The sequence below is a fragment of the Brachionichthys hirsutus genome, chromosome 14 (assembly GCF_040956055.1).
Source record: "Brachionichthys hirsutus isolate HB-005 chromosome 14, CSIRO-AGI_Bhir_v1, whole genome shotgun sequence".
NCBI lineage: Eukaryota > Metazoa > Chordata > Actinopteri > Lophiiformes > Brachionichthyidae > Brachionichthys > Brachionichthys hirsutus.
Window position 1 is genome coordinate 10,100,441 of NC_090910.1, and position 27,774 is coordinate 10,128,214.

General features: G+C 47.1%; 3 protein-coding genes across 3 annotated transcripts; 2 read left to right on the forward strand and 1 right to left on the reverse strand.

The window, feature by feature from the left end:
* Nucleotides 1–310: 310 nt before the first annotated feature.
* mettl4 (methyltransferase 4, N6-adenosine) lies at nucleotides 311–5,312 on the reverse strand. Its single transcript, XM_068748159.1, has 8 exons — nucleotides 5,082–5,312; nucleotides 4,555–4,620; nucleotides 4,032–4,386; nucleotides 3,751–3,820; nucleotides 3,451–3,625; nucleotides 3,253–3,359; nucleotides 3,066–3,151; nucleotides 311–567 (listed from the first exon to the last, which is right to left on the reverse strand). The coding sequence occupies exons 1-8, from the start codon at nucleotides 5,310–5,312 to the stop codon at nucleotides 311–313; spliced, it is 1,347 nt and encodes a 448-aa protein (XP_068604260.1).
* Nucleotides 5,313–5,694: 382 nt separating this feature from the next.
* On the forward strand, nucleotides 5,695–19,085 carry smchd1 (structural maintenance of chromosomes flexible hinge domain containing 1). Its single transcript, XM_068748260.1, has 47 exons — nucleotides 5,695–5,862; nucleotides 6,054–6,129; nucleotides 6,292–6,450; nucleotides 6,537–6,619; nucleotides 6,721–6,854; nucleotides 6,938–7,055; nucleotides 7,157–7,276; nucleotides 7,385–7,551; nucleotides 7,639–7,732; nucleotides 7,808–8,015; nucleotides 8,099–8,219; nucleotides 8,759–8,939; nucleotides 9,452–9,646; nucleotides 9,750–9,863; nucleotides 10,067–10,173; nucleotides 10,305–10,387; nucleotides 10,511–10,603; nucleotides 10,867–10,941; nucleotides 11,431–11,550; nucleotides 11,634–11,775; nucleotides 12,079–12,181; nucleotides 12,316–12,388; nucleotides 12,537–12,670; nucleotides 12,773–12,898; nucleotides 12,996–13,220; nucleotides 13,376–13,518; nucleotides 13,774–13,859; nucleotides 13,948–14,066; nucleotides 14,301–14,462; nucleotides 14,573–14,695; nucleotides 14,782–14,861; nucleotides 14,956–15,113; nucleotides 15,318–15,415; nucleotides 15,484–15,545; nucleotides 15,741–15,822; nucleotides 15,930–16,061; nucleotides 16,186–16,341; nucleotides 16,419–16,545; nucleotides 16,639–16,758; nucleotides 16,877–16,962; nucleotides 17,080–17,199; nucleotides 17,324–17,502; nucleotides 17,950–18,059; nucleotides 18,199–18,269; nucleotides 18,354–18,525; nucleotides 18,619–18,768; nucleotides 18,845–19,085. Exons 1-47 carry the CDS (start codon nucleotides 5,695–5,697, stop codon nucleotides 18,937–18,939), a joined length of 5,850 nt encoding a protein of 1,949 aa, XP_068604361.1. The 3' UTR covers nucleotides 18,940–19,085.
* Nucleotides 19,086–19,474: 389 nt separating this feature from the next.
* On the forward strand, nucleotides 19,475–26,756 carry emilin2b (elastin microfibril interfacer 2b). Its single transcript, XM_068748122.1, has 9 exons — nucleotides 19,475–19,599; nucleotides 19,726–19,851; nucleotides 20,484–20,659; nucleotides 20,749–22,443; nucleotides 24,855–25,067; nucleotides 25,142–25,198; nucleotides 25,275–25,325; nucleotides 25,397–25,510; nucleotides 25,662–26,756. The coding sequence occupies exons 1-9, from the start codon at nucleotides 19,475–19,477 to the stop codon at nucleotides 25,994–25,996; spliced, it is 2,892 nt and encodes a 963-aa protein (XP_068604223.1). The 3' UTR covers nucleotides 25,997–26,756.
* The last annotated feature ends 1,018 nt before the right edge of the window (nucleotides 26,757–27,774 follow it).

Sequence of the window (27,774 nt, forward strand, 5' to 3'; positions counted from 1 at the left end):
TAAAACGAGCACAAATTGAAACATTTGATCCCCGAGAAGCATTTCTGCTAAAAATAAATAATAATAAAATAAAAAACTTGTGTGCTGTTTTTCTGATTGCAGTGTGGGAAATTAAAATCATATCTAAAGAAACGCACTCTTTCATCTCCCCGTGCAGCAACGGCGTGATTCACCACCGCATGAAAACATACCCTGACACCCCCCCCCCCACAAAAAGAAATGAAAGGCCCCCCCTGTGAGAAACACAGATCAAAAGGATGCAGTTTAGAAATAGTTTGGACTAAATCACTAATGTGAAACTAGCTGGAGTTTAGTCCACATCGGTGGGACGCTGGCACGGAGGAGGCGATTCGCCGGGTGAACTCAACGCCGGCGAGTTCGCCGCTGTGCCGTCTGCGGCCTCGTCTTCAGGGATGCTTCCTCCGTCGTCCGTTGGCGTCATATGGAAGTAGCTCGTGCGCTGAAATTTGAGCACCTCATTGCCCCAGCTGGTCCATCCGGGTTGAAGACTTCTGGCAAACAGCTCCAAGCGCTTGGCTTCGGTTCCGACGTAGGGCTTCAGCACCTCTGCAGAAAGAAACGGAACGCAGAAGAGGGTTCTCGCTGTGCATTATGGGTAAAGTCAGCATTAACTCCTGCTACTCGTAACGGCGCTGCTTCATGATTTTACTTGTTGATGTAAAAGTTGAATTTTATTTTCTACGGGATGGAAGCAAATTATAATTTTTCTTACAGAGCAATTGGACTATTTTGCGTATCAATTAATCAGCCGATTGTTTCGTTGCCTAGCAACAGTGATGTCATTGTTCACTGTCTCAACCAGGAGCACGTCTCACACACCGCGCGAGCATTGTTAAATTATAAACCAGGATGAAATATTTATTTGGATATTCATTTTAGCCATCCCCCCCTGTATTTATTCGTTAACTGAAGTGGAAATCTAGTCTTTAACCTAAACATGGACATTTGAACACATTACTGCAGTGCATCAACGTATTATGGGGGGGGGGGGGGGGGGTACTTGGCTTGTTAGTCTGTAATGGACAGAGGAGAGGTCTTCACCCCCCCACAGCAAAGACGCTCCTGTGCAGAGACTGGCAGCGACCTTGACTACCTGAGCGATGACATTCCAGGGACGGCGCACCTCGACAGCTTCGCTGCTCTGGTGCTGCTCGAAGCCCCCCCCCCCCCCCCCCCGACAGCCAACGCTCGGGGAGTTAATGAGCACCAAAGTCTGCTCCTCAAACCACAGCGAGGTGTCCTGCCCTCCAGGTTCCTCTCTCTGTGCACGTCAGCTGTAGTCAGACTGGAAAGGCCAAACACGGCGGCGCTTCACCCAACTCGAGCTCAACCGGTGACTCATGTCTCGCCGTTGAACGGACGATAAAAAGGTCTATTTATCCCTTTAGCTCCGAAACGTCTGCTAAGAGAGAAATGAGGGTGTTTCTTAATTACTTTCTAGATAAGGGACATTTTCAGTTTGGATATTCTCCCTTGAAGGCGCCTCATGTTCTCTCTCAGCTTACTGCTCCATTAATTCACTGACACTACAGGAGGACATTATGTCTCACGCCTACCTTCCCAATAGTAGTCATTAATATTAATCGCTGCTCGATCCTCGGCGTGCACGCGGAGTTCCACGGGGTCTTGTGCCCCATCTTCTTCATCGTCATTATATTCTTATTTCTTAACATCCAAAAACTCGGTTGCATGTATTTTCAATAAAAGTCAAGTTGAAATGAAAATTTTATTTTAGCCCTTTGAGATCAAATTCGGTGCTAATGGCATAACAATGAGCCACAAAATACCCACTTCAGCATCATCACTGAGCTTTAAGAATTTTAAATCATTATTAGATCAATTTGAGAGCAATTAATTGAAGCTTAATTATAATTGATTTAATTATTTAATTATTATGATATCAACGTGGAAAGGGACTTTATGTTTCTTAAATTGGCACTTTAATTAATAACTTGCAAGTGCAAATACTGTATATATATTTTTTTCTGTGGGATGACCATCTGGCAAGGATGATATGTTATATCGGTAATTGAGTTGTGCTTTGTCTCGCCATGGTAACCAAGGCGTTTAGTGGCAACTCGCTAAAGCACATCTGATTTACTGCACTCAAACAGGATTGAACAGAGTTAAAGGGACAACAGGGAAAAAAATACAGTTGTGTAAATCTATGATACGTGAAAAGTAAAAGTACTCGCCGTTCTCCTTCCCTGAGATGTTAATGAGGGCCTCTGCATCGCACAAGGAAGGAGATTGAAGGTAATCTCTGTTTTAATCTAATCTCTACGGCATCTCAGCTCTGCAATGGCATCATTGCATCAATTTATCTTGACAATATTCAGCTGTGACCCATGAGGCGGGCGGGGGGGGATTTTCTATGTTTCTGAAAGGGCAACAGCAAACCCTGGCTGCGTCTCACCCTCCATAATAAATCGCAAATGACGTCACGCCTCTTTTATTCGTGTTCCTTGCATATTTGTTGTCGAGGTTTTACATTTATTCTCAGTCGTCCGTGATGAAATGGAGACCGTGGGGGCAAATTTCAGCAAAATCGGAGTAGCAGATGTCCCCATTTTGACAAATCAAATCCTGTCAGGGGATTTAAATCAAACATGAGTTATCATGAATGAAAAAGAAACCCTTCGTGTTGTTCCAGCAGTGATCTTCTCTTTTCACCGCCATCATGAATAAAACTCTGGCAACATGTTCGAAAGAAAATGTCAACTTTATGCAGTGGGAAATAAAATAATTATATATTGGCAGGTTAATATTTCTACTTTTATGAGGTGAAAATCCTGATTTAATAATTACCTGCTTCTCGCGGCCAATACAGATAAAACAAATCAACTTTAGAGTGTTGATTTCTTATATAAAAACACTGTAGTTTTAATGATGCATATATATCTGACTCATCCCTTTGATTCTGGATCTGACATCAAGACGATCACTGGTGTTGCAGCACTGCCCTCTAGTGGCAAGGTGAGACCTAACTTCTATTCCTGCAGTTAACTGCTTTGGTATTGAGATAAGTGTTTTTTAATATTTACCTGCCAGCGGCGGCTTCTGGGAGTGGAGAGCTGATGGAATGCTGACAATCAAACGCCGATCCTCCAAAGGAACAGCTGACCTCTGACTGAAAGTGAACGCAACAAGTCTCAGAAGAGAGAAAATAGAACGGAAGGACTCCAAGTTGGATTTATCTCATTTGAAATGTCACAACAGGAACGGCGTCACCTTGATGACTCAACTGTGGAGGATCGATACCGGCCCAGCACCAGAACTTCGTATGGCTTCTTATGATTGGAATCCAGCGGAAATACAAACTGTCCAGATGTGGTGACCTGAAGGGGAAAGAGTAAAACTTTAAAACGTCCGTAGTCACAACTTATCGGTAACAAGATTGAGGGTTGTGCCTGTGTAAAATGTCTGTACCTTTACCCAGAACCATTCAGCCGGAACCTCGACCCCCCAGTGTGGATACAGCTCATCACGCACGAAACGCAGGTGGCTTTGCCGGTTTGTCACCCAGGTGGCCACCAAACAGTTCGGAGAGGCCAGCGTGGGTACGGGGAGCCGTTTCAGTTGGGTGGAGCTCAAGCAACTGTATCTTCATCAAGAAAAGAGGCGTGAAAAAAAAACAACAATTGGTTTGGATGCAACTTGCATCAATATGAGATCAATAATATCTTCCTGTTTTACACCTTTGATGTTTAAATGTAGAAAAATAATTACCCGCGTTTCCTCTTCACGGATTTGTTTTCCCAAGGTGGATCCATGACTATTAAGTCAAACCTCCTTCCACCTGTGTGGCGAAAAAACAAATACTCACAGAGAAGTATTTACAATGGCGAATTCAGGGAGAAGTATTCCTTATTATGCCAACATAAAGGGCAAATAACTATCAAAATTAAGCAGTGGTAATTACTGTAAAGCAATTTGTCAAAAACACAAATGTTGTAAGGCAACTCAAAAGGTTGTAATGCTTTGGTTTCAGGTGTTTTTGTAACACTCACAGCGAACCAGAGGCTCTAATCTGGAGAAGTCAGACAGCAGGAAGGCTGAGCGTGGAGGAATTACATATTCATCTCCCAGAAGCGGCACCACCGCAGCGAAGTCGGTCCCGTTCTCTGTCACCCGAGAGAACAAGTCAAAATGCGCTGCGCGTCCATCATCGGCCGGGAGCTGCTGGACGCGCTGCTCGCGCTCCTCCACCAGGGGGAGATCTTTAGCCATTTCGGAAAGAGCAGCGAGGCCGCACTCCTGGGACGGAAGAGGCTCCGACGCGGCGTCGGTCGTTCCGTCCAGGTATCCCAGAGATCGGGCCGATTCCACCAGGGACTCCGTCCCCTCCAGGATCGCTGGCCGGATCTGCCACGACACGCAGCGTGGATATTATTCAGAGTTCGTGATGCGTAAAACGGAAATAATGAAGATCCGAGATTTGTGACCCAGCAGGGGTTGGGGAAAAAAGAAAATGTTACATTTTCAATCTATTGTGGGGAGGAATGTGTCTTTGATTTGATTTAAAGCGCCCACCTTCTCGTGGAAGGTCCGTGAATCGATCTCTCCCTGGTTGAGTTCACTGCGTCTTCGTTTCCGTTTCTGAAAGTCAGATTTATAATAAATGAGGCAAAATAAAAGATGAAAAAGAAGCCAAATATTATCAGATCATCTTAAGATATTAATATTAGATTATTATAATAAACTGCTGGACGAAGGGAAAAAAAATCTGAAGATGGGTCTTGGTTTTAACTTGGATCCCACTAATTTTTGAGAGTAATCCGGATACCCGTCTGGACCCCCCCCCCCCCCCAAAAAAAAATAAATCTGGATTTTCCCCATTTATTTATATTGGAGGCTTAAAAAAAAAAAAGAAAAAAAAAAGTTTCCTTTCAACTCAGAAAAAAAGAATGAATCAAAGGCCCCGCGTACATGAGAGAAGTACATTTCTGTTTTCATTCATGGATGGGCGGCATCCTGCATGCCAGGACAGCAATGATTCTGGGTCGCCGGTTCGCGCCCCACGGTTGGCAGCTATCCACCCGAGCAGCAGCAGCGGTTACCTTCGGTAGTTTGCCTGCTTTGTGCACCGTATCCGTGTTTCCTCCGTCCACGCAGGCGCTAGGAGCCACACAAATGTGACTTTTTAACACACGGAAGCACTGCTCTTTGAAGCGACACTGCACGCTTGACTTCCGGTCATCCTCAGAACGGATGCAATGCGAATAGCCCTGATCGATTAACGAGCGGGAGTCCAAAACCCAGCCGCGGCTGTTCTCACACACCACGGACATTGTAAAACGAAATTCGGTTTCGATTTCAGAACAACAGCGATGCGTTCCGGGGAGAAAAAACTCGATCTCCGACGCAGCCCTTTCGGAGACACGCGGAAGTGAAGCGATGACGTTTGTCCCTCAGAGGCTTCCGTGAAAACGAAACAGAACGGGGCGAAAGCGTGCGCTGAAGTTCGTCCCTCAGAGGCTTCCGTGAAAACGAAACAGAACGGGGCGAAAGCGTGCGCTGAAGTTTGTCCCTCAGAGGCTTCCGTGACAACGAAAACAAAAACAAAACAGAAGGGGGCGGGTAGCAAGAAATTAAGTTTCGACGAGAGATGTCTTGAATGAAAGAAGGTTCTGTGTTATAGAACGAGACTAAACTGCCGAGCGAAACGAGGAGATGTTTAATTCGGGAGCTTGGAGAAGTTCTTCCTCTTTTTCCGGGGAGGAAAGAGTCAAAAAGAGCGTTTCTGTTCAGGACCACCGCTTCGGGAAAAAAGAAGTAAAAGACGTTTGTGTGGAAATTACTGACTTGGACTTCAACGACTTCCTCCACAAAGTGCATCTGGTAATTATTTTATTATAATTTATACAGTCATTTTCTTATTTAATTTTGAGTTAGCTTTTTTAGTTAATTAAAAATGTCTGTCTCTCACTCTCTCTGAAGATAATGTTAAAGTTAAGTTGTTGTTTTTTGAAGTGTGGTGAAAAAAAATAATTCAAATGCTTTTTTTTAATATATAACATTTGTTATTGCAGGAGTTTAAGATCCCAGCACGTGACACGTTTGTGTTGACAACAACGGACAGAACCGTGTTGGATTTTGACAAATTCAGTAAGTAAATCGATCTTTGCAAAAGTAAAAAAAAAAAATCCAGCCATGCAAAAAAAAGTACGCAAATACAATTTCAATTTTGCTCGGTCTGGCTCCAGCTTTCCCGACAGTCGGCAGCAGCCATTAAGCTGACTTTGGTTTCTTCTTGTTGCTTTATTCTAGAGGTTCTTCGGGATGGCAGCACTTTGTACTTGCTGCAAAAGGAAGATCAGGCTCTGTCAGCGGCGACAAAGGAGCTCATCACTTTTACGCCTCATTACGACACGCTGGTTCGGGCCGGCACGTACGAGTACTACATGAGCGAAGGCCGGGTCCCGCTGCGTACGTTCTGTCGTGGCTGACGTTAAGCTGCATCTTTATTGTTCATCACTTGGAAACCTTCTGCTTCTTTTTTTTTTTCCCCCCAGCGTACGCCATTGCTGAGTTCATCGACAATTCTCTCACAGCCACAGCTAAAAACACGGGAGTGCGGGAAATCGAGATCCAGTTGGTCGGTTCTTATCTTTTGCGTCAGTTTTGTTTGTCTTCTGCTTTTTTGCTCGTTGGTGTTTCGTCTGAATCTGTTACCGTGGACTTGTTCTGTTCGCTCAGCTGTTCGACGAAACCTGTGGGAAGCCCGCGCTGGTCGTTATGGACAACGGCTGCGGGATGACGTCTAAGAAGCTTAATAACTGGGCGGTGTACCGCCGATCCAAATTCTTAAAGGATAACAGCACACTTGCGAGGCGAGTGTGCTTTACCTTAGATATTTAATCTTTTGTTTTTAAAGGCCATTTTAGATTTTGCTTTTCTTCCTCTTCGCTTACAGTGAGGAAGAAGAAGGATACGTTCCTCCCGCCCCGGTTCCTCGTAGCCTCAACAGTGACATATCCTACTTTGGTGTTGGAGGAAAACAGGCAGTTTTCTACATCGGAGACTCGGCCAGGGCACGTTTTTCACTGATTTTTTTTCCCCCCCAAACAAGGAGGAGCAGGTTTTGACGCCTTTTCGCACTCATCGTAGGGTTTTATTCTCTTCTGTTTTACAGATGATCACGAAACCGGCCGACTCCCCGGATGTCCACGAGCTGGTTCTGTCGAAGGAAGAGTTTGAGAGAAAGGAGAGGGAGAAAGAGAATGTTTTCAGCGGCACCATCCGAAACAGGAAGGTGCGCGCTCTCTACGTAAATCCGTACTCGTAGCATCAAAGCGAGATGATCGGGATTTTCTAGCATTTCTCTCGTCTCCCTTCCGTGCGATCTTTGGTCCTCCTTTAGCCCGGCGACTCCTCGCACGTGAAAAAATCTGACGAGCGCTTCCTCCGAGGCGTCATCGCCGAGGAAACGAGGAAGGAAAGCTTCACAGCCGTGGTCGTCACGGGGATCCTTCCCGAGCACATCGCCTTTCTGAAAAAAGATTTCCAAGTGTGGACCAGACAGCTCGCGTGAGTTCATCCCGCCACGCCCGCGCATCGTTCGCCCGTTCCTGCGATGTCTGCTTCTATGGGACGGGTGTGGTCTTCCTCTTTCAGTCACGTGTATCACTATTACATCCACGGAGTCAATGGGAACGACGGGAAGGTCACGCTAACAAGTACCGATGCTTCCTCCAAAGTGGATATTCTGGTGAGGCCGCTGGGGTCACTTCTCCTCGGTTCAGGCGGTCGCACCTCCATTTAGTCATTCTTCCCGTTTGGTCAGATCACCTTGCGGGAGAAGGTGTCCAGGTGTCCCCGCGTGTTGAATCTGAGGGAAGTCGACGACGACATGCAGAGTCGGTACATAAAAGCTGCTGCGGACACGTTTGAGTTCAATGCCGCCACCGAGGACGGCGGCACGGTGGAGGGACTCATTCGATATCACCCCTTCCTCTACGACAAAGAAACGTACCCCAAAGAAGTCGAGCAAGGTTTTCACATACTCTATAACGAGTACTTTACTCGCCGCCGCGTGAGGGATTGGGTTCTCACGTTTGTTTCTTTGTTTCTTCAGCGCCTTGCGATGAAGACGACGACGATGCCGAGTCTGGGTTTCAGCATCCGTCAGGAGGGAGAAGGCCGATATTTGAGTTGTTCTGGAATGGACGGCTGATTCCTTACACCACAGTCATGGAGTAAGAACTCGCTTTCCGCTTTCACTGCTCAGAGTTTTAAGTTTATACATTTTGTTTCTTGCCAGCAAAAGTAAGAAAGGAAGAGTTTGTGAAATTCGCCGATCTTTCTTCTTCGTGCCATGTGAGAAAATTGATACGCGTAAATCAAGCTGACAACCCTGAACCCAGCACGTGTTTCTGTTCTGCCGCGACGGTTTCTTCCCCTTCTCTCTTCCTGCATTTTCTCTCTCATCTTTGCTTACTATTTTCCAGTTGAGTTTTCATTTTTTGCATCACGCCATTAAATAGGAAGTCTCTTCGGCTCCTTGTCTTGTTATTTTTCTTCACTGTAAATCCCTCACAAGCCTGAACAAAGTCTTTCGCACCGTAATCGAAACCAACAACAATTCTGTCTGATTCAGAACTCCTCCTCCTCTTCCTCCTCTTTTTGTCACACCTTCGTCTGTCTATTTGTCCCAGCTCTCGATCCCGGGGGAGGTTGGTTGAGTGCCACTGAAGTGCTCTTTATTTTTGTTGTTGTTGTCGTCCCTTTGTTCCAGCTTTGACTGGTGCGCTTGGGGCAAGGAGTCAAAGTTGCCCGTAGAGTGTTACAGTCGACTTTCAGGGGTGATTTTCGCCGACCACAAATTTGAGGTCAGCACCAACAAGCTCACCTTTATGGACCTGGAGCTGAAGCTGAAACAGAAGAGCAGCCTCTTCACACGATATGTGAATGGACAGGTAGTACCCCCCCCCTCCACCAACTTCCTTGCATGTCAAATTTCCTCAATGAGCGTGGCGGCTAGAATAGAGCAGCAAACAAGGCGGAGCTTCTGCTTCCAGAATGAAGGTGCTTATTTAAGTTGAAGTTAAGACGTTAAAATAAAAACAATCAACTGGATCTCTGCAGTTCTATAAAACCGACCTCTTATTTGGGGGGTTCGCTCGGCGCATAAACGCTGGAGTTGTCTCTCTCGCCATCCTCTTCAAAGTGTCGCGGCTGTTTTCTGCATCGCAGTTGAACTGAGACTTAAAATCTTACAATCAGAAGGCTCTTATAAGTACTGTATTTCATTAGAAGCTTCAAAGGTACAAATACACATTGATGTGCAGTCTGTGTGAGAGTACAGAGAGTAGAAGCAGGTGCAGGTGGTTCGAGCCTTTATATGCTCCGTTAAAGAGAATTTGTGATGCAGATTTTAAGGCTTTTAGGAAGAACCGCCAGAGATTGCTGTCATGTCCCGTGTCCACAGAGACAAAGAGGGATTCAGAAGGAGTTCACACGGTGGATCCAACGCTGTCACGAGAAACTGGACAAGGAAATCAAGTTCCTGGGTTACATGGAGAGCATAAGAAGAACTGACGTGACTACGAAGGAAAAGCAGCATCCCTGGGCGACGTTCTCTTCCATCAAATGGGATGGGAAGGTTTACAAAAGGGGCCAACTTGTGAGTATTTAAATAAAAAGCAGTTTAGACCTCTGAGTGCGGATGGGTTTAACCTACAGTGTTGCTTATTCTGTTTTCACGCCTGTTATATTTCATCCTGCAGGTGAAGTCTCACAGAACACAACCCATTCTGTACGGTACCATAAATCGTTTTCTGCTGTACGGGAATTACAACGAAGACGTCTTTGCCACGGCGGGACAAGTTGAAGTGGTTCTGGTGAGGAGGGACTGACGGAGTTACGGAGTTACGGAGTTACGGAGCTCCTATTAAAAAAAATCCCAAGAAAATTCTAAGAAAAATATTTCTCAGGATGTTTTCATACATGTTGATTATCAACATGTATGAAACCTCGTCTGGCGATTTTAATCCAGACTTCTGTCAAATGACTTTTTACATTCAATTTAAAACCTGTTTCCTAGCAACCCAAAGCATTCCACGACAAGAGCAAGATCATACCCATATCCAAGATCGACCAGACGGCCACAGTCGAAGCCATTAACAAACACATTCAAAGCGACCTGCTCAAGTGAGTGAACACTTTGAGGAGGTGCTGTCGGCCTTTAATAATTTCAATCAGGCCAAATTTACAAGACATCAATGATGTTTATTCAACAAGCGTTAACGCGCTTTCATCCGTTAATCGCGTGTTTGTTCCAGACTTCCAGCGAAGCTGAAGGTGGAATGGCCGGAAGACAACGCCGTGCCACAGAACGGTGTACATCCTGCCGGTGCTCCGTTCGGTAAAATACGCCGTCCTCATCGATTCACACGTGCCATCAGTGTGCATCGAAACACAATGTTCACAGCGGCCTTTTTCAGAACAGAACATAACATCCATTTATTGTCGTCTGACATCATTGCAGGGCCCTTACAAGTACAAATCTTAAACGGGAGAGAAGAGTTGGTCCAGGGATCGTGGAAGAGGCTGGTGGTTGACCTCAAAATCATCAGGCGAGGCAAGAGAACAACGTCTGCAGAGATTTAAGCAAATGGTTCCATTTAGTGTCGCGTGAGAAGAGCAGATGAGATTAGCCGACTAGCTGTAAGCAAAAGGTTGGGCCTTGGTTTGGGAACCCCCCCCCAAACTGCTCCAGGTGCACCAATCATGGCGGCGTCATGATGCCCTGTGGTTATGGTTAACTAAAATGTTTCTTCTTCTTCCTTCTAGCTCCTTGATAAACTGACATTTCTCTCTGAATGTCTTTATTTTCCTACTTAGGTAATCCAAAGGATGAGGAAGTTTTTTCCTGCCGTGCCACACAAACAAAGTGGGGATACTGGTTCAAAAAAAATGGTACGTGTCCTCCTCATCGCTTGTCTTTGGATCTCTAATGCTGCGAGAGAAGCTCTTCTTCCCCTAAAATTTCCACACAAAAAAAAGGTCAAATATTTACTGTTTCATTGACGATGAAAGACAAAGAGGAGTTCTTTCAGGATCAGCTACTCATCGCAAGTCGACTGGATTAGGTTTCATTCTCTTCTCATACATTCCTGCGGCATCAATGCTGGGTGACGGATTGGAGGATCAGTGGAAAGAATCTGAATCTGTTTTTGGAAACTAGAAAAACCAGAACCCATTTCTTGGCATTTGCTTGACAAATAGTTTTCGTACACCAGATAAAACACACTTACTTGTTCGAGTTTAATATCTTTTCATTAGTTCGATCAATTATTCTTTACTGTTTGCGAGGTTGGATCGAACTGTTATTATCGTTCACTATGTTGAAGTATTAAATAAACACCGGCACGTTGAAGAGTGGTGCACTGACATTTCTAGCGACAGATAATCTTGCCAGCCTGGGGGAATATACTCTGATTTTCAACACCGTGATCCTTGATGGAGATTTAACCGTCTTTGGAGGCAGGGAGCTTCCCAGCTACAAGCTCAACTTCACCATCAATGGTAAGGAAAAGCACAAAACCTTTCCGTCGGCCTTCCGTTGCTCTTCTCCTAGATTCACACCGTGTCTATGTTTTCCCTCTCAGCGGGGAGCGCAGAGAGTTTTACTGCCTTTGCGGCGAGCTCCGCCCAGGTCGGGGCGCATTTCGACATAACCCTGCGCATGAGCGACGGCTACAACAACCAGGCCGTACCTCCGCCCAATCTCCGCCCTGTCCTCGCATGCAGGTGTGTCCCCACCCCGTTCCGTTTTTAATTTAGCTACTAACACTTCCAAATGTTCCATAATATGCCCGAAAAGAATGCTAAAGATCTTCTATTCCTGTCTCTGCTTCTTTAAGTCGGTATGCACTTCACGTGCAGGTGCACCAATTTGTTTTTTTTAATTGCACAAGAAAACTGTAAAGTTAAATAATTCATCTGGGAATTGTCATTGTTGCTGGACACGGTGGCGTCCGTTGCACACCGACGCCGTCGGTGGCTAATGTCACCCAATGAATCAGTTCACCGGCCGTTTGTCTTGTCATTCAGTGATCTGGACCTGAGCTATGAGGAAGCGGTGGCCAGTGGGATGACAGTCATTATCCGGAATGTCAAAGCGAGAGGGAAACTCCTGAATTCCAAACGCTCGACGGTGACACGGCATTCTCTCCTCTCGGGCGATTGGAGCTTTTCTGATTCTGTGTTTTATTTTGTCCTTTAATGCTCCAGCCATTCAAAGTTATTTTAAACATGTCATCTGTGTTTGTTTTTTCTCTCTGCTTGTAGCCATACAAGCTGAACATTACCCTCCCTGGCTTAAGTAATGACACGCAGAGTCTCGGCATTGTTCTTTTCCCTGGTGAGACGGCATTGAATAATTAAACGAGGACATTTATTGAGCTTGTTTTCCCCCTGTTTTTGGGGACAGAGGGTCTTTCTGATCCTGCTTCTTCCTGTCAGATACCACTATCTTGCCAGTAGTGCTTCTTTAGCATCTTAACTTTCAGGTAAGCCACACTCCCTTCATGTGGAGCTGGAAGACAATCAAGTCGAGAACGGAAACGCCGTCATCTTTAATGTTGAAGTTCACGACGAGGATGGAAACATCACTCCTAACGCCAAGCAGAATGTTATCTGCCAGGTAGCGTTACCAAGGAGGCTCAGCAGATCCATCCTTGACATGGCCTGGTAGGCCTTAGCTTGCTTATCCTTTTTTTTTGTGTGTGGGGGGGGGGGATTCCAGATTCCGGGGCTTCCACCGTTGTCGGCTGACTGCAGCAACACCGGCACCGCTCAGCTGACAAAGCCCTTAAACGTGACAATAATCAAGGGAAAGCCACAAAAGCTCCAAGTTCAGTTTGAGATGCCTGTAAGTACTAAACTAAACAGACCTTTTGGGTTTATTTTATTGTTTTTTTGGTAGTTAAAAATGACTTTTTCCATCCCCTTCTCTGTTTTCCCTTAAGAATCAAAAGGATGTTGCCATGGTCACCAAGGAGCTGCTGGTGTTGCCCAGCAGCAGTGTGTGCTCCATGGAGCTCTACAGTAAGGACGATAGGAATCTGGTGCTGAGGGACGGGGAGAAGATAGACTGGCCGGCCGGAGGCTTGCTGGAGAACCTGCACTATAGGCTGCACGATGAGAGCCTCTTTGAGGTGCCTCTTACTCCTGATATAGCCTCCAAGATCAAGGTGTGTCAGACGGTACCGCATCCCATTGTTTTTTCTGCGCCCCGCTCATGTCCGGCAGATGTCGAGCAGATGCTCCATCTGGGAGTCTTTGTTTTCGGGAACTCCTGCCAGCTTATGAATGACTTTTCATCTGTTTGGCTCTGGCTTTGTTTAAGGTCAACTGGAAAGCGGCGGTAAATCTCGATGATCTGCTCATGGGGAAGCTGCCAGATTTACTGATCCCCATACGTGTCCACGAGGAGCGCTTCTACCAGGTGTCCTACCAGGACCAGAGTGTGTCTGTCTCCTTTCACATCGTGTAAGACCCGAAGACGTCTCAAAGCTGTGCAACGGGTTTTTCTCCAAGCCTTAAAGGAAATGTTCTCATTCAATTTCTTGCCAAGAGATAACTGCTTCCAGACCCCCCCCCCCCCCCCCCCCTCCAAAAAACAAAAACAAAAGTGTGTTCTAGCTCCTTTGGGAAAGTTAATAGCGTATTTCTCAAATGTTGAACTTTTCCTTCAGTATCCAGATTAAATAAATTAAAAGTTCTCCCTCTCCTTTTATTGTCTAGGCCTCGTCCAAATGAACCGTCAGCCATAAAAGTAACTTTGCCCCAAGACTGGGTGAGACTGGGAGAAAAGCTCCCCGGAAACACCAGTAAGTGTTTAATGACCTGTTAAAATCTCATCCTGAGGATGTTAAACTATCAATGAGTCGACACGTTTTTGTTTTTCTTTCTACACAGAATTGGAGATTATCGACGAGTACGGCAATGAGACGAAAACGCTCAACCCCGCCTGCGTCAATCACATGGAGGTCGAAGCCGAAGGTCTCGACAAATCGGCTGTTGCTTTTATTTGGCAGGTTCGGAAAAGAGACGCAAAATACTTCCCTGTCAATCTCCGTTTTTGTCCTTTATCTTTATGTAACTCATAATTACAATCAGATGTTACGCCTCTCGTTTGTGTGTCGGCTCAGAGACACTTCTTAAGTAGAACTTTTGAACGAAATAATTACACTCGAAAGTATTTGCGGGTTTGTGTTTTACCAACACGTCGACTCGTGTGAAAGACTCTGATGCTTCTTGCGTAACGTCAGGAGAGCCGCGGCTTCGTTCACGTAACTGGGATCCAGTTTAACGCTGGGACTCCGAGCGCCAGGGAGATGAGCTTCAGATACATGAAGTACAGCGTGCAGGTCGTGATCAAAGTGATGGCTGGAGTCCCTGCGCAGCTTAAACTACTTAGCGAGCCAGAGAAGGTTAGAGCCAGTTTTTAATTCCTCTTCCTTTTACATGTTCTCAGAGCAGAAAACCTCACTTGGGCTTTTACGATTGTGTCATTTAAAAACGTTTTTCCTTCATCTATTAGCCTTTGCAGGTGTTCAACGAAAGCGGCATCGCCACGCCTTTCGTCGTCCAACTGTGCGACAAGTGGGGGAACCCTTCTCCAGACGACCGGGCTGTGGTGGAATTATTGTTTTTACCTTTGAAGGTTTTGGCGTCTCACATTTCCATTGTTCCACCCAGTTGTACGTAATGATCTAAGAGTACTAAAGCGGGGAGATCTTGTCGTCTCAGGTGACGAAATCCGTCACTTCACAATCCGTGGATGAAGAAGGGAAGGCATCGTTCACTGTGAAAAGTGTGAGCGGACCAGTGTGAGTGCAGTGAATGCGACGATTGTCCCAAGTCAGACGTCCCAGCGTGTCTCAAGTCACGAGTGGAAGTGTTGTTTCCCTGTTGTTCCACTAGGGGGAGGCACCAGATGAAATTCAGAGGAATCGTCAATACCTCGCATATTCTGGGCCCATCAGTGAACGTCATTGTCCTTCCCGATCCAAACAAACCCGTCCGCCTGTCAGTGGAATATGACGCACAAAAACCGTTTCTTGCCGGAGGAAAATTCCCAGGTCTGTACATCCGGCTTTTCTGTTTCCTTCTTTGATAATAATCCGTTACAAAACAAGATCAACTATGATCTCTTCCCATCCGCGTCGCACTGACCTGGATCACACATGTGTCCGACCCAGGCCTGCGTATGGACGGGACACTCGTGTGATTTGAATAGATGGCTCATAGCGTGATAACAACAACTGATAGCGTTTTATGTTCAGTGTTTTCTGTGAGCGTGATCTCTGAAGAAGGAAGCCCGATCACAACGTTCAACCCTGCCGATGTATCCATGTTCCTGTGGCACGGCGCGCCAGACTCGGTGAGAGACTTCCCATTTGAGTGTCTTTGTTTTTATCTTATCCGATGGGTCCTACTTCTGTCTTCTAGGCCACTGAGCTCAAATGTAGCAAACCCATGGCGAATGAAAAGACGGACTGCTTTCACTTCAGGTAAAATACTTCTTTTTGTTGCATCTTTTCTTTTTTCTTCTCTCTGAGTAGTTGCAGGAGACGTACATGGATACGTTCCCTTTTTGGGAAATGTTCACATTTTGCTGTCTTTTATCCAAGTTGCTGGGCGGGCGGGGGGGGGGGGGGGGGGGCTGGAATCAGCTTTCATCTAACGGCTGGTTTCTTTCACCGCAGAGATAAGGAGATCCCAGAATATGCTGGAAAGTACACCATTGTGTTTTCTCTGCGTGGAGCCAAAGTCTTGTCCAGTGATCAGGTTGGCTGAACCTAAAATAAAAAAAATCAGATTGACTGGATGGTGGGCGTTCACTGAGGCGTTGTAGGTCATAGAGAGAAACTCCTTCACTCTTTCCTGTCTCTTAGATTACCATAAACGTGGCGGCCAATGAACCCGTCAAGCTGGGACCCGACTCCCAGCCTCCGGCCCCAGTTGTCTGCTACAGTAAAGGCATCGGCAGCTGCACCCTGGTGGAAAGTCTCACTCTGAGGATCATGGTGAGCTTGTGTTCTCAGACGGCGCTAACGTTCGCTCGCGTCGAAGCACCCCAAGTGTTCCAGTGGAGCTATTAATGGCTTTCAGTTGTGTAATTTGGGGCGGTTGTCATCTGATATTCTCCAGGATTCATTTGGAAACCCGGCGGGACAGGACCTGCATGGGAAGGTGACGGTTTCGATAAAGAACGCCGGGGCAGACGCCGACGGAGGACTCCCTCTGTTTGAAGGCAAAGCCAACAGCGTTCAGTTTCGACTGGAGGAAGGGAAGGTCCACGTCAGTGTGAGTGAGGCGTTGCACCTGTGAGGGCTCCACGAAGCACGTCAGACATGCAACGACTGCATATTCGTTTTGCACAGAGGCTCGCCGTCGTGGTCAACCCTACCGGTAAAGACGGAAGTTCCTGCATCCTGATCTTCACCCCGGAAGTGTCGAATGTTTCCACGCCTTTGGCTCCTTTTCAGCTGCCCTTCCATTTTTACAACGGTACGACTTCAGTCATTAATGCATTCCTGCTCAAGAGCACGTGATCACAGTTTATTTAAATCAGCATTTTAAGGTGTTCTTTTCCATTTTTAGATGTGGACACACAGCGGAAAATGGCAGAGCTAACCAAAAAGAAGAACGAACTCACGACTATTATCAAAGAATATAAAGACATCTTGAATACAAATAATGAACTCCTTCAGCTCCTGAGCAGTAATGTTGTTGTTGTTGTTTTTAAATAAGCTAGTGTTTTTGTGCTCTGACTCAAGCTAGTGTTTTTGTGCTCTGACTCTGCATCAGAGCTCGTGTAATTATATTTCTTCCCTACTAGCCCAACACGCGGATGCATGTCGTAAAGAGATTGACCAGAGACAAGCTTTGAACATTAAGAATGTGCATATAACACCACCTGCAACTGTAAGATGTTACTTTTATCCACACACAAAATGCATCAAAGCTCTTTTCACGTTTTTATTTATGGGTTAGGATATCCGTTGTGAGTGCTTTTTTTATTTTATATATATTTTTTTGTAGGTACAAGTTATCACAGGACTTGTACAAGAGTTCACCGCTGAATTAAACCAGATCCTGATCCCCAGAAGAACCTGCGGCATCCACGATCCCTATAGGGGGCAGCAGGACGTTCTGGGAATGGTAATATCATCGGGAAAGGGGACTGTTGTCCTTCTTGTCTCGTAAAACAAAAAGAAAAGAAAGAAAAAGTGTGTGCTTTCAGGAGGTGCTGATGATATCCATGTCCAACCACTTTTGAATGCAGGTTGGTCACCTGGCGCTGGTGCAGGATGACGACGCGGCGAGGGTCATCTCCTGGACCCTCAGCGGGGACATGGACTGTGTCATCACCAAAATGCTGAGCGCGGCGCGGAGGATCTACGACGCCACCGAGGGCGGGCAGCAGGTCATGCCGCTTGACACCGTCTTCGTGCACCCGAGCAGGTACGTCCTGTAACAGTGAGGATTTATTTATATTTTTTTAAAGGTATTTCACATGTGAGTTTTGTTTAAAGTATTCTTCTAGCAGCCTGAGCACCTCCTTGATTACAGTCTTTACTCGATAAGTCTTCTCCTGCCGCAAGCCTTCCAATAACAGCAATTTATTGCTCCAGCTGTATGCCACCTGCTGGGCAACAAGGGCAGGTCCAGTAGAGTTACATCAGCGTGAAATTTTTCTTGCTGGTTAATTAATGCTTTCAAACTTGGCTGATTCAGAAAATGAAAGGCATGAAACATCGCCGCTTTGAATACACGTATTAAAAATAAATGCGTTCAATAATGTGAGTTCATAAAAAGGAAAGCTTTCAAACGTCGCTCCTTTGAAAGTGTCCGGTATTTCCCCCGTAGTGTCTCTCTTCTAAGATCGCTCCTCTTCTGGCTCGTTTTCAGGCCTCTGCCACACATACGAAACGGCCGCGTGCTCTTTGACCCCCCCGGGAATCCCGTCCTCGCCAGAGACCTGCTGATTTACCCCCAAGATAAACAGAGCTGTGACGTTGGTGAGCTCCTTTTTGGGATCTGGGATCAAACCTCGCAGACACGGACGGAGGGTCCTCTCTCGGCGTCCACCCATCTCAAAGGAGCTGCTTGTCCTTTCTCTCTCTCTCTCTCTCTCTCGCCCTCTCTCCTCCTTTGCAGTCTTTAGAAACCTTCTGGGAGACGTCATCCTGATTGACGACCTGGACTCTGGAAACAGGTACAGAAGGGAGGTGAGTGACGCTTGCTGCTGGATCTGCATCGCATATTTAAAAAGACGCCGGCTGTCTCTCCTCTAAACGTGCCGTTTCTTACAGGTGGTGCAAAATGGCACACGTTGTCCCACAATCCTGACCAGACAGGGGGACAGGATCTCTGCCAATGGAAAGTTCGGGGGACGACAAAACAAAGCTCCACCAATGAGTAGACTGAGGAGTGTTTTTGGTGCCCCCCATCCTGAGCGTTACTACACTCTGCAGGAACAAATAGGTGAAAATGTTGTTGTGTTTTGTGGGGCTGCTCAGTCAGATTGTCTCTCAGTCTGTCTCTTATTTCTGTAGTTATTTCTTTTTTTTTTTTCAGACATGCTCAATCAATACTCCTCGACCTTACAAAAGATTTCAAAGGCGCGTGACGAACTTTCCCGGCACAAGAAATCTCCGGAAATGTTCGCAAATCATCAGGAACTGGAGAAAAAGGAGAAACAGTTGGAGGAGATTGAGAAGCAGATTGGTATGTTTGCTGCCCCTGGAGGGAGAGCAGATTAGATCGAGGTTTTATTTCTCATATGTCTCCGTTCTGCTTGTAGAGTCGACCGTGGCGAGAACACAGAAAAGACACCCCGATGCCGGCGAGCCATCAGGCGTCGCCGCAAAGAGGGCAAAGCGAGGATCCCATATGTGACCATTTAATCCAAGCCTTTTATTTTGGTGTCGATTGAATGTTTATCTTTCTTTTTTTTTATTGATCCAGATGAGTGCCTTTTCCACCAAATGTTTTTTGCAAAAGATATATTGAATTGACTCTTCTTCTTTTATTAAATCACAATTTATTTTTTAAAGACAATTTGTGTTTGTCTTTATTTCTTAAAAATAACGTGGACGAAAAACATTTTTAAATCCTGTGTCAGAAGCTGACAGGCCGCACAGTTAAATAACGACTATAATTATCCAAATTAAAGGCTCCAGGAATGATCTCGGGCATTTGAGTTGTGTTTTGGTTCGGGAAACAAAGCTGGGTGTGTGTGTGCGCGCGCGTGTGTGTGTGCGTGTGTGTGGAGGAGAGAAGCATCCGTCGGTGTTGGAGGGGGTCCCGAAACGTCACGTCCAGTCTCGCAACTGGACGGAGCTTGTTCAGCTCTGCGTAACGGAGAGAGGCAGAAACCCGCGGTGCTCGGTCTGATCCCTGAGTTTCCACTGCGCCCTGAAAAGTTTGGACGATGACGCGCGGATTATCGCTTCTTCACGTTTTAATAACGTTTCCTTTTATTAGTGGATCGCCTTTCCAATTTAACATCTTCCAGGACGGCGCGCGTTCTGGTGCCGAAACGCGCCAGAGAAACAAGTGAGTACGGTTAATCGATTGATGTCGCGTTTCGCATCAACGGTTATTGTTGAAAGCAAACCCCCCCCCCCCCCCCCCCCGCAACGCGCCGCGTCTTTTCCTCCATGTGGTTGAATTTTCCTCCAGAAACTGGTGCGCCTATGTTGTGCGTAAGAACGCGAGCTGCGCCGTCGTGGGAGGCGCGGAGAGTTTCGTGCAGCCGGAGGTTCTGCCGTGTCCTCCGGAGCTGCCAAACTGCGCGCAGCAAGTGATGTAAGTTCCACGAAGTCCAGGGAAACTGGGTGGGGAGCCATTGTGTCCGTGTTTGTAAGAAATCTGTTGCTATTATTAACTGTTCTGATGTAATGGCTTTTATTTTTCAGAATAAAAGCGCCCCGTTCGCCTCCAGATTTTAAAGCACGTGTCTCTTAACCGTGAACTCAACTGTCTTTGTTTTTAATTATAACCTTCATGAATTAAATCAGTGATGATGAAACATAAAAAAAATAAGATTCTTTACTCAGGTGACACGTTGCGCGCAATAATTAGTGTCCCGCATCAGCATCAGCGTCATCAGCGTTCCTCCTGCTCCTCACGCGCTTCCTCCAGGTGACGTCATCCTGTTGGGATGATGATGATGATGATGATGATGAATATATTTATTAGATAGAATGCTGGCTGGAGAACATTCTCTCCGCAGTTCTTTGTGCCTTTTTTAGGCGTGAGTAGGATGAAGACGTCAGAACTCTGTAATTCCCAAAAAGTTCTGAATTCAGACTTGCGCTACATCAGATTGTAAAAATCTGATTTTATTCCTTGAGTTTGGAGAATTATGGAGAAAAAAAAACAATCATGACTTTAAAACAGGATCCAAATGAGTCATATTTATGTATCACTGCTTCCAGATATCAGACCCATTTCAGGCCCGTTTATAAGATTGCATACAAGACTGTAACGGAGCTGCAGTGGAGGTGCTGTCCGGGCTATCGGGGCCACGACTGCATGGAGGTGAAGGACATAAAGCTCCTCCAGGTAGAGCGCCTGCCTAGCGCTCCTTCTGCCTCTATACCAGCCCGACCAGGTGAAGCTATGATCGTAACTAAATCTGTTAATAAAATAAAATATATGAAATAAAAATCATGTTTCCTGATCTGTCTGTTCTTGCTGCAGCACCAGCGGAACAACCGGAGAGCCCGAGGAAGCATCCCTGGGCAGGGGAGGGGCCGTTTGTACGTCACGGAGGCGCTCAAAATGCACATTTGGAGGAGGAGGTGCAGCGACTCTCCCAGATGGTCCTTGACATGCAGGCGAAAATGACAGACGTGTCCTCCAATCTGAGACTGGAATTTCAGGAGGACGCCAGCAAAATGCTGGCGACGCTGCTGAATGACATCAGACAGCCCGTCGGCGCGAGAAGCGCAGAGACCCGATCCGTTCAGGTCCAAGACTTCTCTTTTGGACGCGAGACGACACCGATGGACGACGTGATGAACCGGATCGGCCAGGTTGCAGACGACCTGGAGTCCAAGAGCAACACCTTGAATGACCTGCTGGGCCGAGTCGATCGTCACGAAGGACAAATTCACCTGTTGATGGAGGCCAACCAGAACCAGCCGTACGCGCCTCCTCCTCCCACCCCCTCGGCCGGCAACGAAGACCTCCGTGGCTACGTGGATGAGAAGCTCCATGCCCTCAGAGAGGAGCTCGTGGAGGGCATGGACATCAAACTGGCAGACTTGAAGAATTCCTGCGATTATAAAGTCCTGTCACTTCGGGAACGGTGCGAGGGACGAGAAGATGACTACTTCAGCCTGGCCGAGCTCGTGGACTCAAAGGAGGCCGACCTCCGCGAGGAGATCCAGGACCTTAAGACCAAGCTGGTTGCTCCAGGAAAAGACGCCCAGGCATCTGACTCGGTTCTTGCCCGTGTGGAGAGCCTCGAGAGCCTTCTGAACTCGTCTGAGAAGGTTGTGGCATCCCGTTGCTCCTCTGCGGAGGAGAAGCTGAAAGCGAAATGGGCGGAGGCCAGCAAAGACCTGCGGGAGACCCTGGAGGGCGAGCTGGCCTCAGTGGAACACAGACTCACCGCTCGGTTGTTGCCGACGAACACCAGCTCCCCTATCGGCGGCCAGCACCACGGTCCGAACGAGCTACATGGGGACATTCGTTCTTTAAAGGGTTCCGTTCAGGTTCTCGAGGCTCGGTTGGATGTGTTGGACCAGCTCTGCTCAGAGGAGTGCAAGGAAACTTTGACTTTCTTGGAAAACGCTCAAGGAGACTTCCAGAGCCGCGGAGCTGCCGCCGACGCTACGGAGACCGGTCTCAAAGCCCGGATGAATGAACCCGGAGCCGTGAGCGAGCAGCTCCTCAACCACAGCGCCGGCGTTGACGATGTAAGCGGGGAGCTGAGGCGCCTGGAAGGACGTCTCGGCCAGGTGGAGGACTTGCTGTCCAATGCAGTCCAGCGGCAGTCCCTGATGCTCCACGGTCTGAACTCGAGCTGGGATCTAGTGAGAGCGGCGGATGAGCAGGAGACAAAGGACATTTTGGAGCTCAGAAGCAAACTGGACGAGCTGCACGTTGTCGGGAAGGCGGTGGCTCGACTGGACAGCCGCATCGTCGCCGTGGAGACTCTGTGTGACAAGCTGGATCCCGTTAGCGGCGGCGGCGTCCAGGCGATGGACGAGGGCCTGAACAAACAAGTCGCCAGCCTGTGGGCGCGCGTCGACCAGCTGAACGGCAGCGTTAGCGCTCATGCTAGAGATATCGAACGACTGAATGGAGCGTTCCACGGCCTCCGGGATGCCATCGCCCATCGAGCCGGAGACCTCCAGGAGCCCCCACGCAGCAATCCGGGGGAGACGGGTAAGGCTGTAGTCGCTGTGTGCGGAGTTGGGAATGGTTATTTGGTTCCCATGGATGCAGGGACTCTTCTTCTTTAGTGACCTTCGTTATCCAGTAAAGATCCGCCAGTAGTAGCCGGAGACGGTAATCCATAGCTGCAATATTTTCCGAACCTTTTAGAATCATTTGTTGGATTGTAAACAGTTTGTGCATCACAGGGTTTTAGCAGAAACTGCAGCGCCGGTGTGCGTGTGTGAGTGTGTGTGTGTGTGTGTGTGTGTGTGTGTGTGTGTGTGTGTGAGCGAGAGGAAGGAGGCCGGGTTTATTGAAGACATGTGCTTGATTTAATGGACCCCACTTGTGTTGAGCAATGCCTCGGCACAAAGCAACCTTGCTTGGCTCTTTTTTTTTTGGTGCATCCACGCTTGCTTTGATGTTTGGGCTCCGCTTTAGGTGTGAGATTCAACTACCTGCTCCTTTGCTACTAAATGCAGGACATTGTTGCGAGCCCAGAATATCTTAAAAAGTCGATTTTCACCTCGGTGCATGTTGGATGTTGCAGACTTCCCGACCGACTCGGCTCAGGAATGGCGTCTATGACACCGAGCTGGAACTCGACTCTTACAGTTATAAATGTAGAGCTGGACGCACACACAAAATGTCCTCTTGGACCGGCGAGTCTGGAATGCCCTTGAACCCGGGACCAGGTTCCAGTTCCAGTCCAGAGACGGTCCAGTCCTTCCACGACTCTGATTCATCTCTAACTGAAATGCCAACTCTCTTATTTTGCACAAATGTTTGATGACGTGTTTGTCTCTGCATTAGCAGAACGAGCATTTCAGTCCTCGTTCTGTCACTGGGGAAGTTTTGCTACCCGGGAGTGCAAGTATTCGGGAATTTCCATACATGGACCCCGGAGCTGTTTTCACCGGTCGCTTGGTGCACACTTTGTTGTGGTGCTGGCGGCTGCCTCGTTCTATTCTCGCTTCTTATCAGAGCAGACTGGAAAATGCTGCTCGGAGGAGACGTAGCCGCAAAGCTTATCACCGACGCACTCCCGGCTGTCTCTGGGTCGACATTTATAGCTCTCCTTTTCCCCTCACAACCTCTCCGCTCATTTTTACTCCCGTCTCTTCAGCTCCATCTGCAGCTTCCTCTCATTGTTTTTTTTTTTTTTTTACTTCCATTGCAGAGTTCCCTTTCTGTTGGAATAAACAATGCAAGCTGCGCCTCGGGAGCGTTTGTCAATCTGTTTACCGTGAAGTCATACCGGCTGCTGACCTTTAGCAACGGGGTCAGGAAAGACAAGAGATGTTTCGACCGCTTATGGATCGCTTCGGATTGTTCCGGCTCGTCGAGGCCGCGTGACAGAAACGCCTCGGGTTAGGTCTACTTCTCTGTTTAAGAGTGAGAGGCGCTTATTTCCAGAGAACGGATGTTACAGCTGGACAAAGTTAAGACAACACCGAGAGTAAAATTCTATTCTTGACCTCGGAAGCAAAGATCGGCGTTTAAAACTGATGCTCAAACATTTAATGATGTTGGTTATAACCCATTAATAACAACTTTTTGGGTTGGTTTAAGCTTGATGTTTGGTAATAATGTCGTAAAGGCATCTGCAGAGGAGATAATGCTCGCTTTTATCTTTGCGTATTATGACCAAAAGGAACAATGATTTTGTTGCTGATCCAGATCACTATCTGGATCCAGAATGCATTTACCATTGGGGAGTTTAACTAACCGCGCTTGGTTTTAAAACCCCCCACCACTGTTGAAATAATCTTTAATAACTATCGGGACTAATGTGACTCCACAGTCCAGGGACGGGTTAAAGTGCATCCGCCGCTCTGTGTTTGACGTAACTGAAATAACTTCAGGCGGCATCAAGGCGCTCCATTATGGGAACGTTTGGAGATAAGACAACACGAGTCCTCGTACAGACGAGTGGTGAAAGGGAGCTGGACTGACCCTCGCCGGTCGGCAGTCAAACACGATAACCTCGTGAACCAGAAGCAAGATGGGACCTGCAGCCAAAAAGCCCTCCAGCCCAGCGGCGGCTCCATTGATCCACCGGCGACCTGGAGAGGTTCCGGTTCCTTCTGTCTCGAGTCTTGTGTTTGGGACATCAGGGACTCGTAAAGTCAAAGCGAGCCAGATTAAGGTCCATTATTGTGTTGTATGGGATGTGCAAAAGGGGGGGGGGGGAGGAACCACAAGGCAAGAGTTTCTTACAGCAGATCCTTTTATCCTGAATTGCTTTAGACTTCACACTGAAACACATGTGGCTGCAGACAGATGCTTTACCCCCCCCGCCCCCGTGCTAGTGTGTAACTGTTTCTAAATGACCCTTTTGCCCCCCCCCCCCATCTTCCTACATACTGCGTCAAAGAAACTCAAACCCTCCACATCTGAGCCTTGTCTCTCTTTTTCAGGCGCTCATGTTGCCGTGGACGATGCAGGCCTCCCCCGGAGTACAAGCGGAGGCCTACCGGTGCTGGCCGGCCCTCTGGACGCCCCCCTCCCGCAGCCACCGCCTGTGATGGAGACTGGAGAGGCCGGACCCCCCAGCAAGATGGTCCCATCTAAGCTGCCCAAGGGGACGGACGGCAGCATGGTGACCCTTCAGGGTTTCGCTGGAGCTCCAGGTGAGACACCTGTTGGTGAAGTTTCCCCAAATCCTTGTAATAAAATAACTTTACTGCTCCCCCCTCTTTCGCAGCGTCCCCCCACGCCAAAGTCACCACCTCGCTGAAGGCCGGCGCCCCGCCCGTCTCAGGTAAATACTTGTCTCACCCTGCAGCACACTGAGCTTTTTTACGAGCGGGTGAAGCAGCTTTTCTTGTGACCACCAGACGTGAACCTGCCCCACAGGCCGTCACCGCCCGAGTCTGCCCCACCCTCAGGTCAGACTTCGACTCGCCTTTATTACCGGCGGGGCTTTTGCCATCGTGACATTTCCTCTTCCTGTCTTTAGGGGAGGTGTCATTCTCAGCTGGTCTGACTCTGCCTCTGTTCCGGGGGGTGTTTGGAATGATCCGATTCAATAAAGTCCTGGTTAACGATGGAGGACACTACGACGCGGATACAGGTACTGTTTCTTTTGGCTTGCCTCCGTTTTGAGTTCCCCGAACTCTCCAAGTCATTTTTTCCAGATTTCTCTGATGCTAAACTCGAGTACAGAAACCCTTTTCCCAGTTGACCAGCTATTTTTGTCGTCTTCTTTTCTCTTTTGTCCTCAGGCGTCTTCACGGCTCCCACGGCAGGCCGCTACCTTGTGACCGCTGTGCTCACGGCCCAGCCAGGTGAGAAGGTGGAGGCGGTCCTCTCCGTGTCCAACCGTAGCATCCAGAAGCTGGACACCACAGGCGTGTTGTCGGGGGCGACCGCAGTGCAGTCACGTGATCAATGCAGCTGCAGCGGCAGCGCCGCCTCACTGAGCCTGGTTCTGTCTCTGAGGAGGGGAGATCGAGCAGGACTGATCCTAACTGCCGGAAAACTCGCCGCCTCCTCCTTGTCTGAGATCCGGTCTTCTTTCAGCGCCGTGCTTCTTTACCCCAGCCCAAGAAAACGGTAGCCCCGCCCCTTTAAAGACACCGTTCCATCATCAGAGTGAAGCTCAACCAGATGAAGCGTCACGCTTTCAGTGGCTGGAAGTGATTATGTGTCTGAGAGGAAGTCAATTTAACGGAAAGTAGTTCCCAAATGAAGCCCGCTTGGGATTTGAAAGCGCTCCGCGGGTTTGTTACGGCCTCTGGGTCGGGGCCCATTCCAGAACCCTCACTCTAAAAAATTGTGTTTTCAGACCACTAACATGAAGCTTGATCAAAAAGAGTGCGCGTTTAAATTCCACGAAGGTATAGTCGGTCTATAATGAATAATATATAGTGTGTGCATATCAGTTAATTTTTCTTATTGTATAAGAGTTATAGATATTATTCTTAGTCCCAAGATTAATGTTGTTTTCAAACTAATTATTTAAAATTTGAATTCCACTTAATCCAAGTTGTTTCATGCTGGGAAGAAGCAAGTTACAATGTTGTCTTTTCTCAGAAGAACATTTATTACAGTACATATCAGGTTACACACACACACCTTTCATTGGTGCAAAAACTCAATGTGCAAAATAAGCTTTGATTGTTCATTCAATTTGTTTATGTCAAAACATCACTGTCTGTTTAACAATATCATGAATACAATAATATTGTAAATATGCAGTGTATGTACAGTAGAGCTACATTTTCTGACAATAAAAATAATATTTCACATTATTATCTCACTTTGTCTGATTAACAGACAGCAGATGAAAAAGGTTTAACCTATTCAGCAAAATGATCTGAAACGTACTTTGTGCTTTCAGTATAAACTGGATTAACACCAGATGATCGAGGAACGCTTGATAGAAAATACTCACTTTCATAAAAAGAATATATTAGAATTTGAATTTACTGGCACGGGGCAAGGGAACGCCAACGTGCTTGTAGGCAAAGACGTATTTAAACACAGGAAATAGGAAATATTTTTCCAATTATTGGCATATAACAGGCATGTTTAAAGTGAATCCTAGCATTTAGATAAAGATCTCATCTGTTAAGATCGAGATGTGACATTGAGGAAATGTTTTCTCACGTTTTCTCGGTTTCCGAACGCCGCGTAGAACGGATTTCTCAGGCTTTTTTTCTTATCTCTATGATCTCTCTAACAAGTCAGAAACAGGATGACAGTTTTAACCTCTGACCCGCTGTTACTGAATGAACATAACCACATTTCCCACAATGCTTTAGAGACTGTAGGTTTTCATATGTTTATAGCAAAGAACTTTGAAGGTGGAATTGTTTTAAATATTGCATTGTTTTTGATGCAGGCCTGCAGATGACATAAGGTTTACACCAATTAATTAATTATCAATTAGCAAGTGGTAAGCGTCATCTTTGCTAGAGCACTAAAGGCAGCGTGATTCGGTTTTCAATGTGACACTAAAAACATCAAAGCAGATGGCCATTAAAGACAGACCATATATGGAACCAAAAATCAGACATCAAAGCAGATGGACATCAAAGGAGAAGGTTATATAATGTGAAAGCACGCACATTCTTTTTAGAGAATGTTTGAATGTTTGGTGGAGTAGTGCAAATGATCAAAGGATTATTCATGTAGCTTTTCGGTTGCTTTTCGGTTGCTTTTTGGACATCGCTGCCGGGTAATTGAATTGTTATGGTCTTTTCCTTTGCCTGAATACACCAACTCAATTCAATCTGGGCTTCCTACATCAAGCGTGGTTTGTTGGCCATGACATTGCACCCAGTCAAGTCCCGTCAATCACGTCAGATAGCTGCCCGTTTGCGTTTGGGGGTA

Excerpts from the sequence above, each read along its gene's own strand:
- mettl4 (XM_068748159.1), bottom strand. The coding sequence starts at position 5,312 with ATGTCCGTGGTGTGTGAGAACAGCCGCGGCTGGGTTTTGGACTCCCGC. Across the intron at positions 4,387-4,554 it reads CACGGACCTTCCACGAGAAG|ATCCGGCCAGCGATCCTGGA; the intron begins GTGGGCGCTTTA and ends GTGTCGTGGCAG. Across the intron at positions 3,626-3,750 it reads TCCGTGAAGAGGAAACGCGG|ATACAGTTGCTTGAGCTCCA; the intron begins GTAATTATTTTT and ends TTCTTGATGAAG.
- smchd1 (XM_068748260.1), top strand. The coding sequence starts at position 5,695 with ATGTTTAATTCGGGAGCTTGGAGAAGTTCTTCCTCTTTTTCCGGGGAG. Across the intron at positions 7,277-7,384 it reads GCACCATCCGAAACAGGAAG|CCCGGCGACTCCTCGCACGT; the intron begins GTGCGCGCTCTC and ends GTCCTCCTTTAG. Across the intron at positions 10,604-10,866 it reads CCTCAAAATCATCAGGCGAG|GTAATCCAAAGGATGAGGAA; the intron begins GCAAGAGAACAA and ends TTTCCTACTTAG.
- emilin2b (XM_068748122.1), top strand. The coding sequence starts at position 19,475 with ATGACGCGCGGATTATCGCTTCTTCACGTTTTAATAACGTTTCCTTTT. Across the intron at positions 20,660-20,748 it reads CTCTATACCAGCCCGACCAG|CACCAGCGGAACAACCGGAG; the intron begins GTGAAGCTATGA and ends TTCTTGCTGCAG. Across the intron at positions 25,511-25,661 it reads ACACTACGACGCGGATACAG|GCGTCTTCACGGCTCCCACG; the intron begins GTACTGTTTCTT and ends TTTTGTCCTCAG.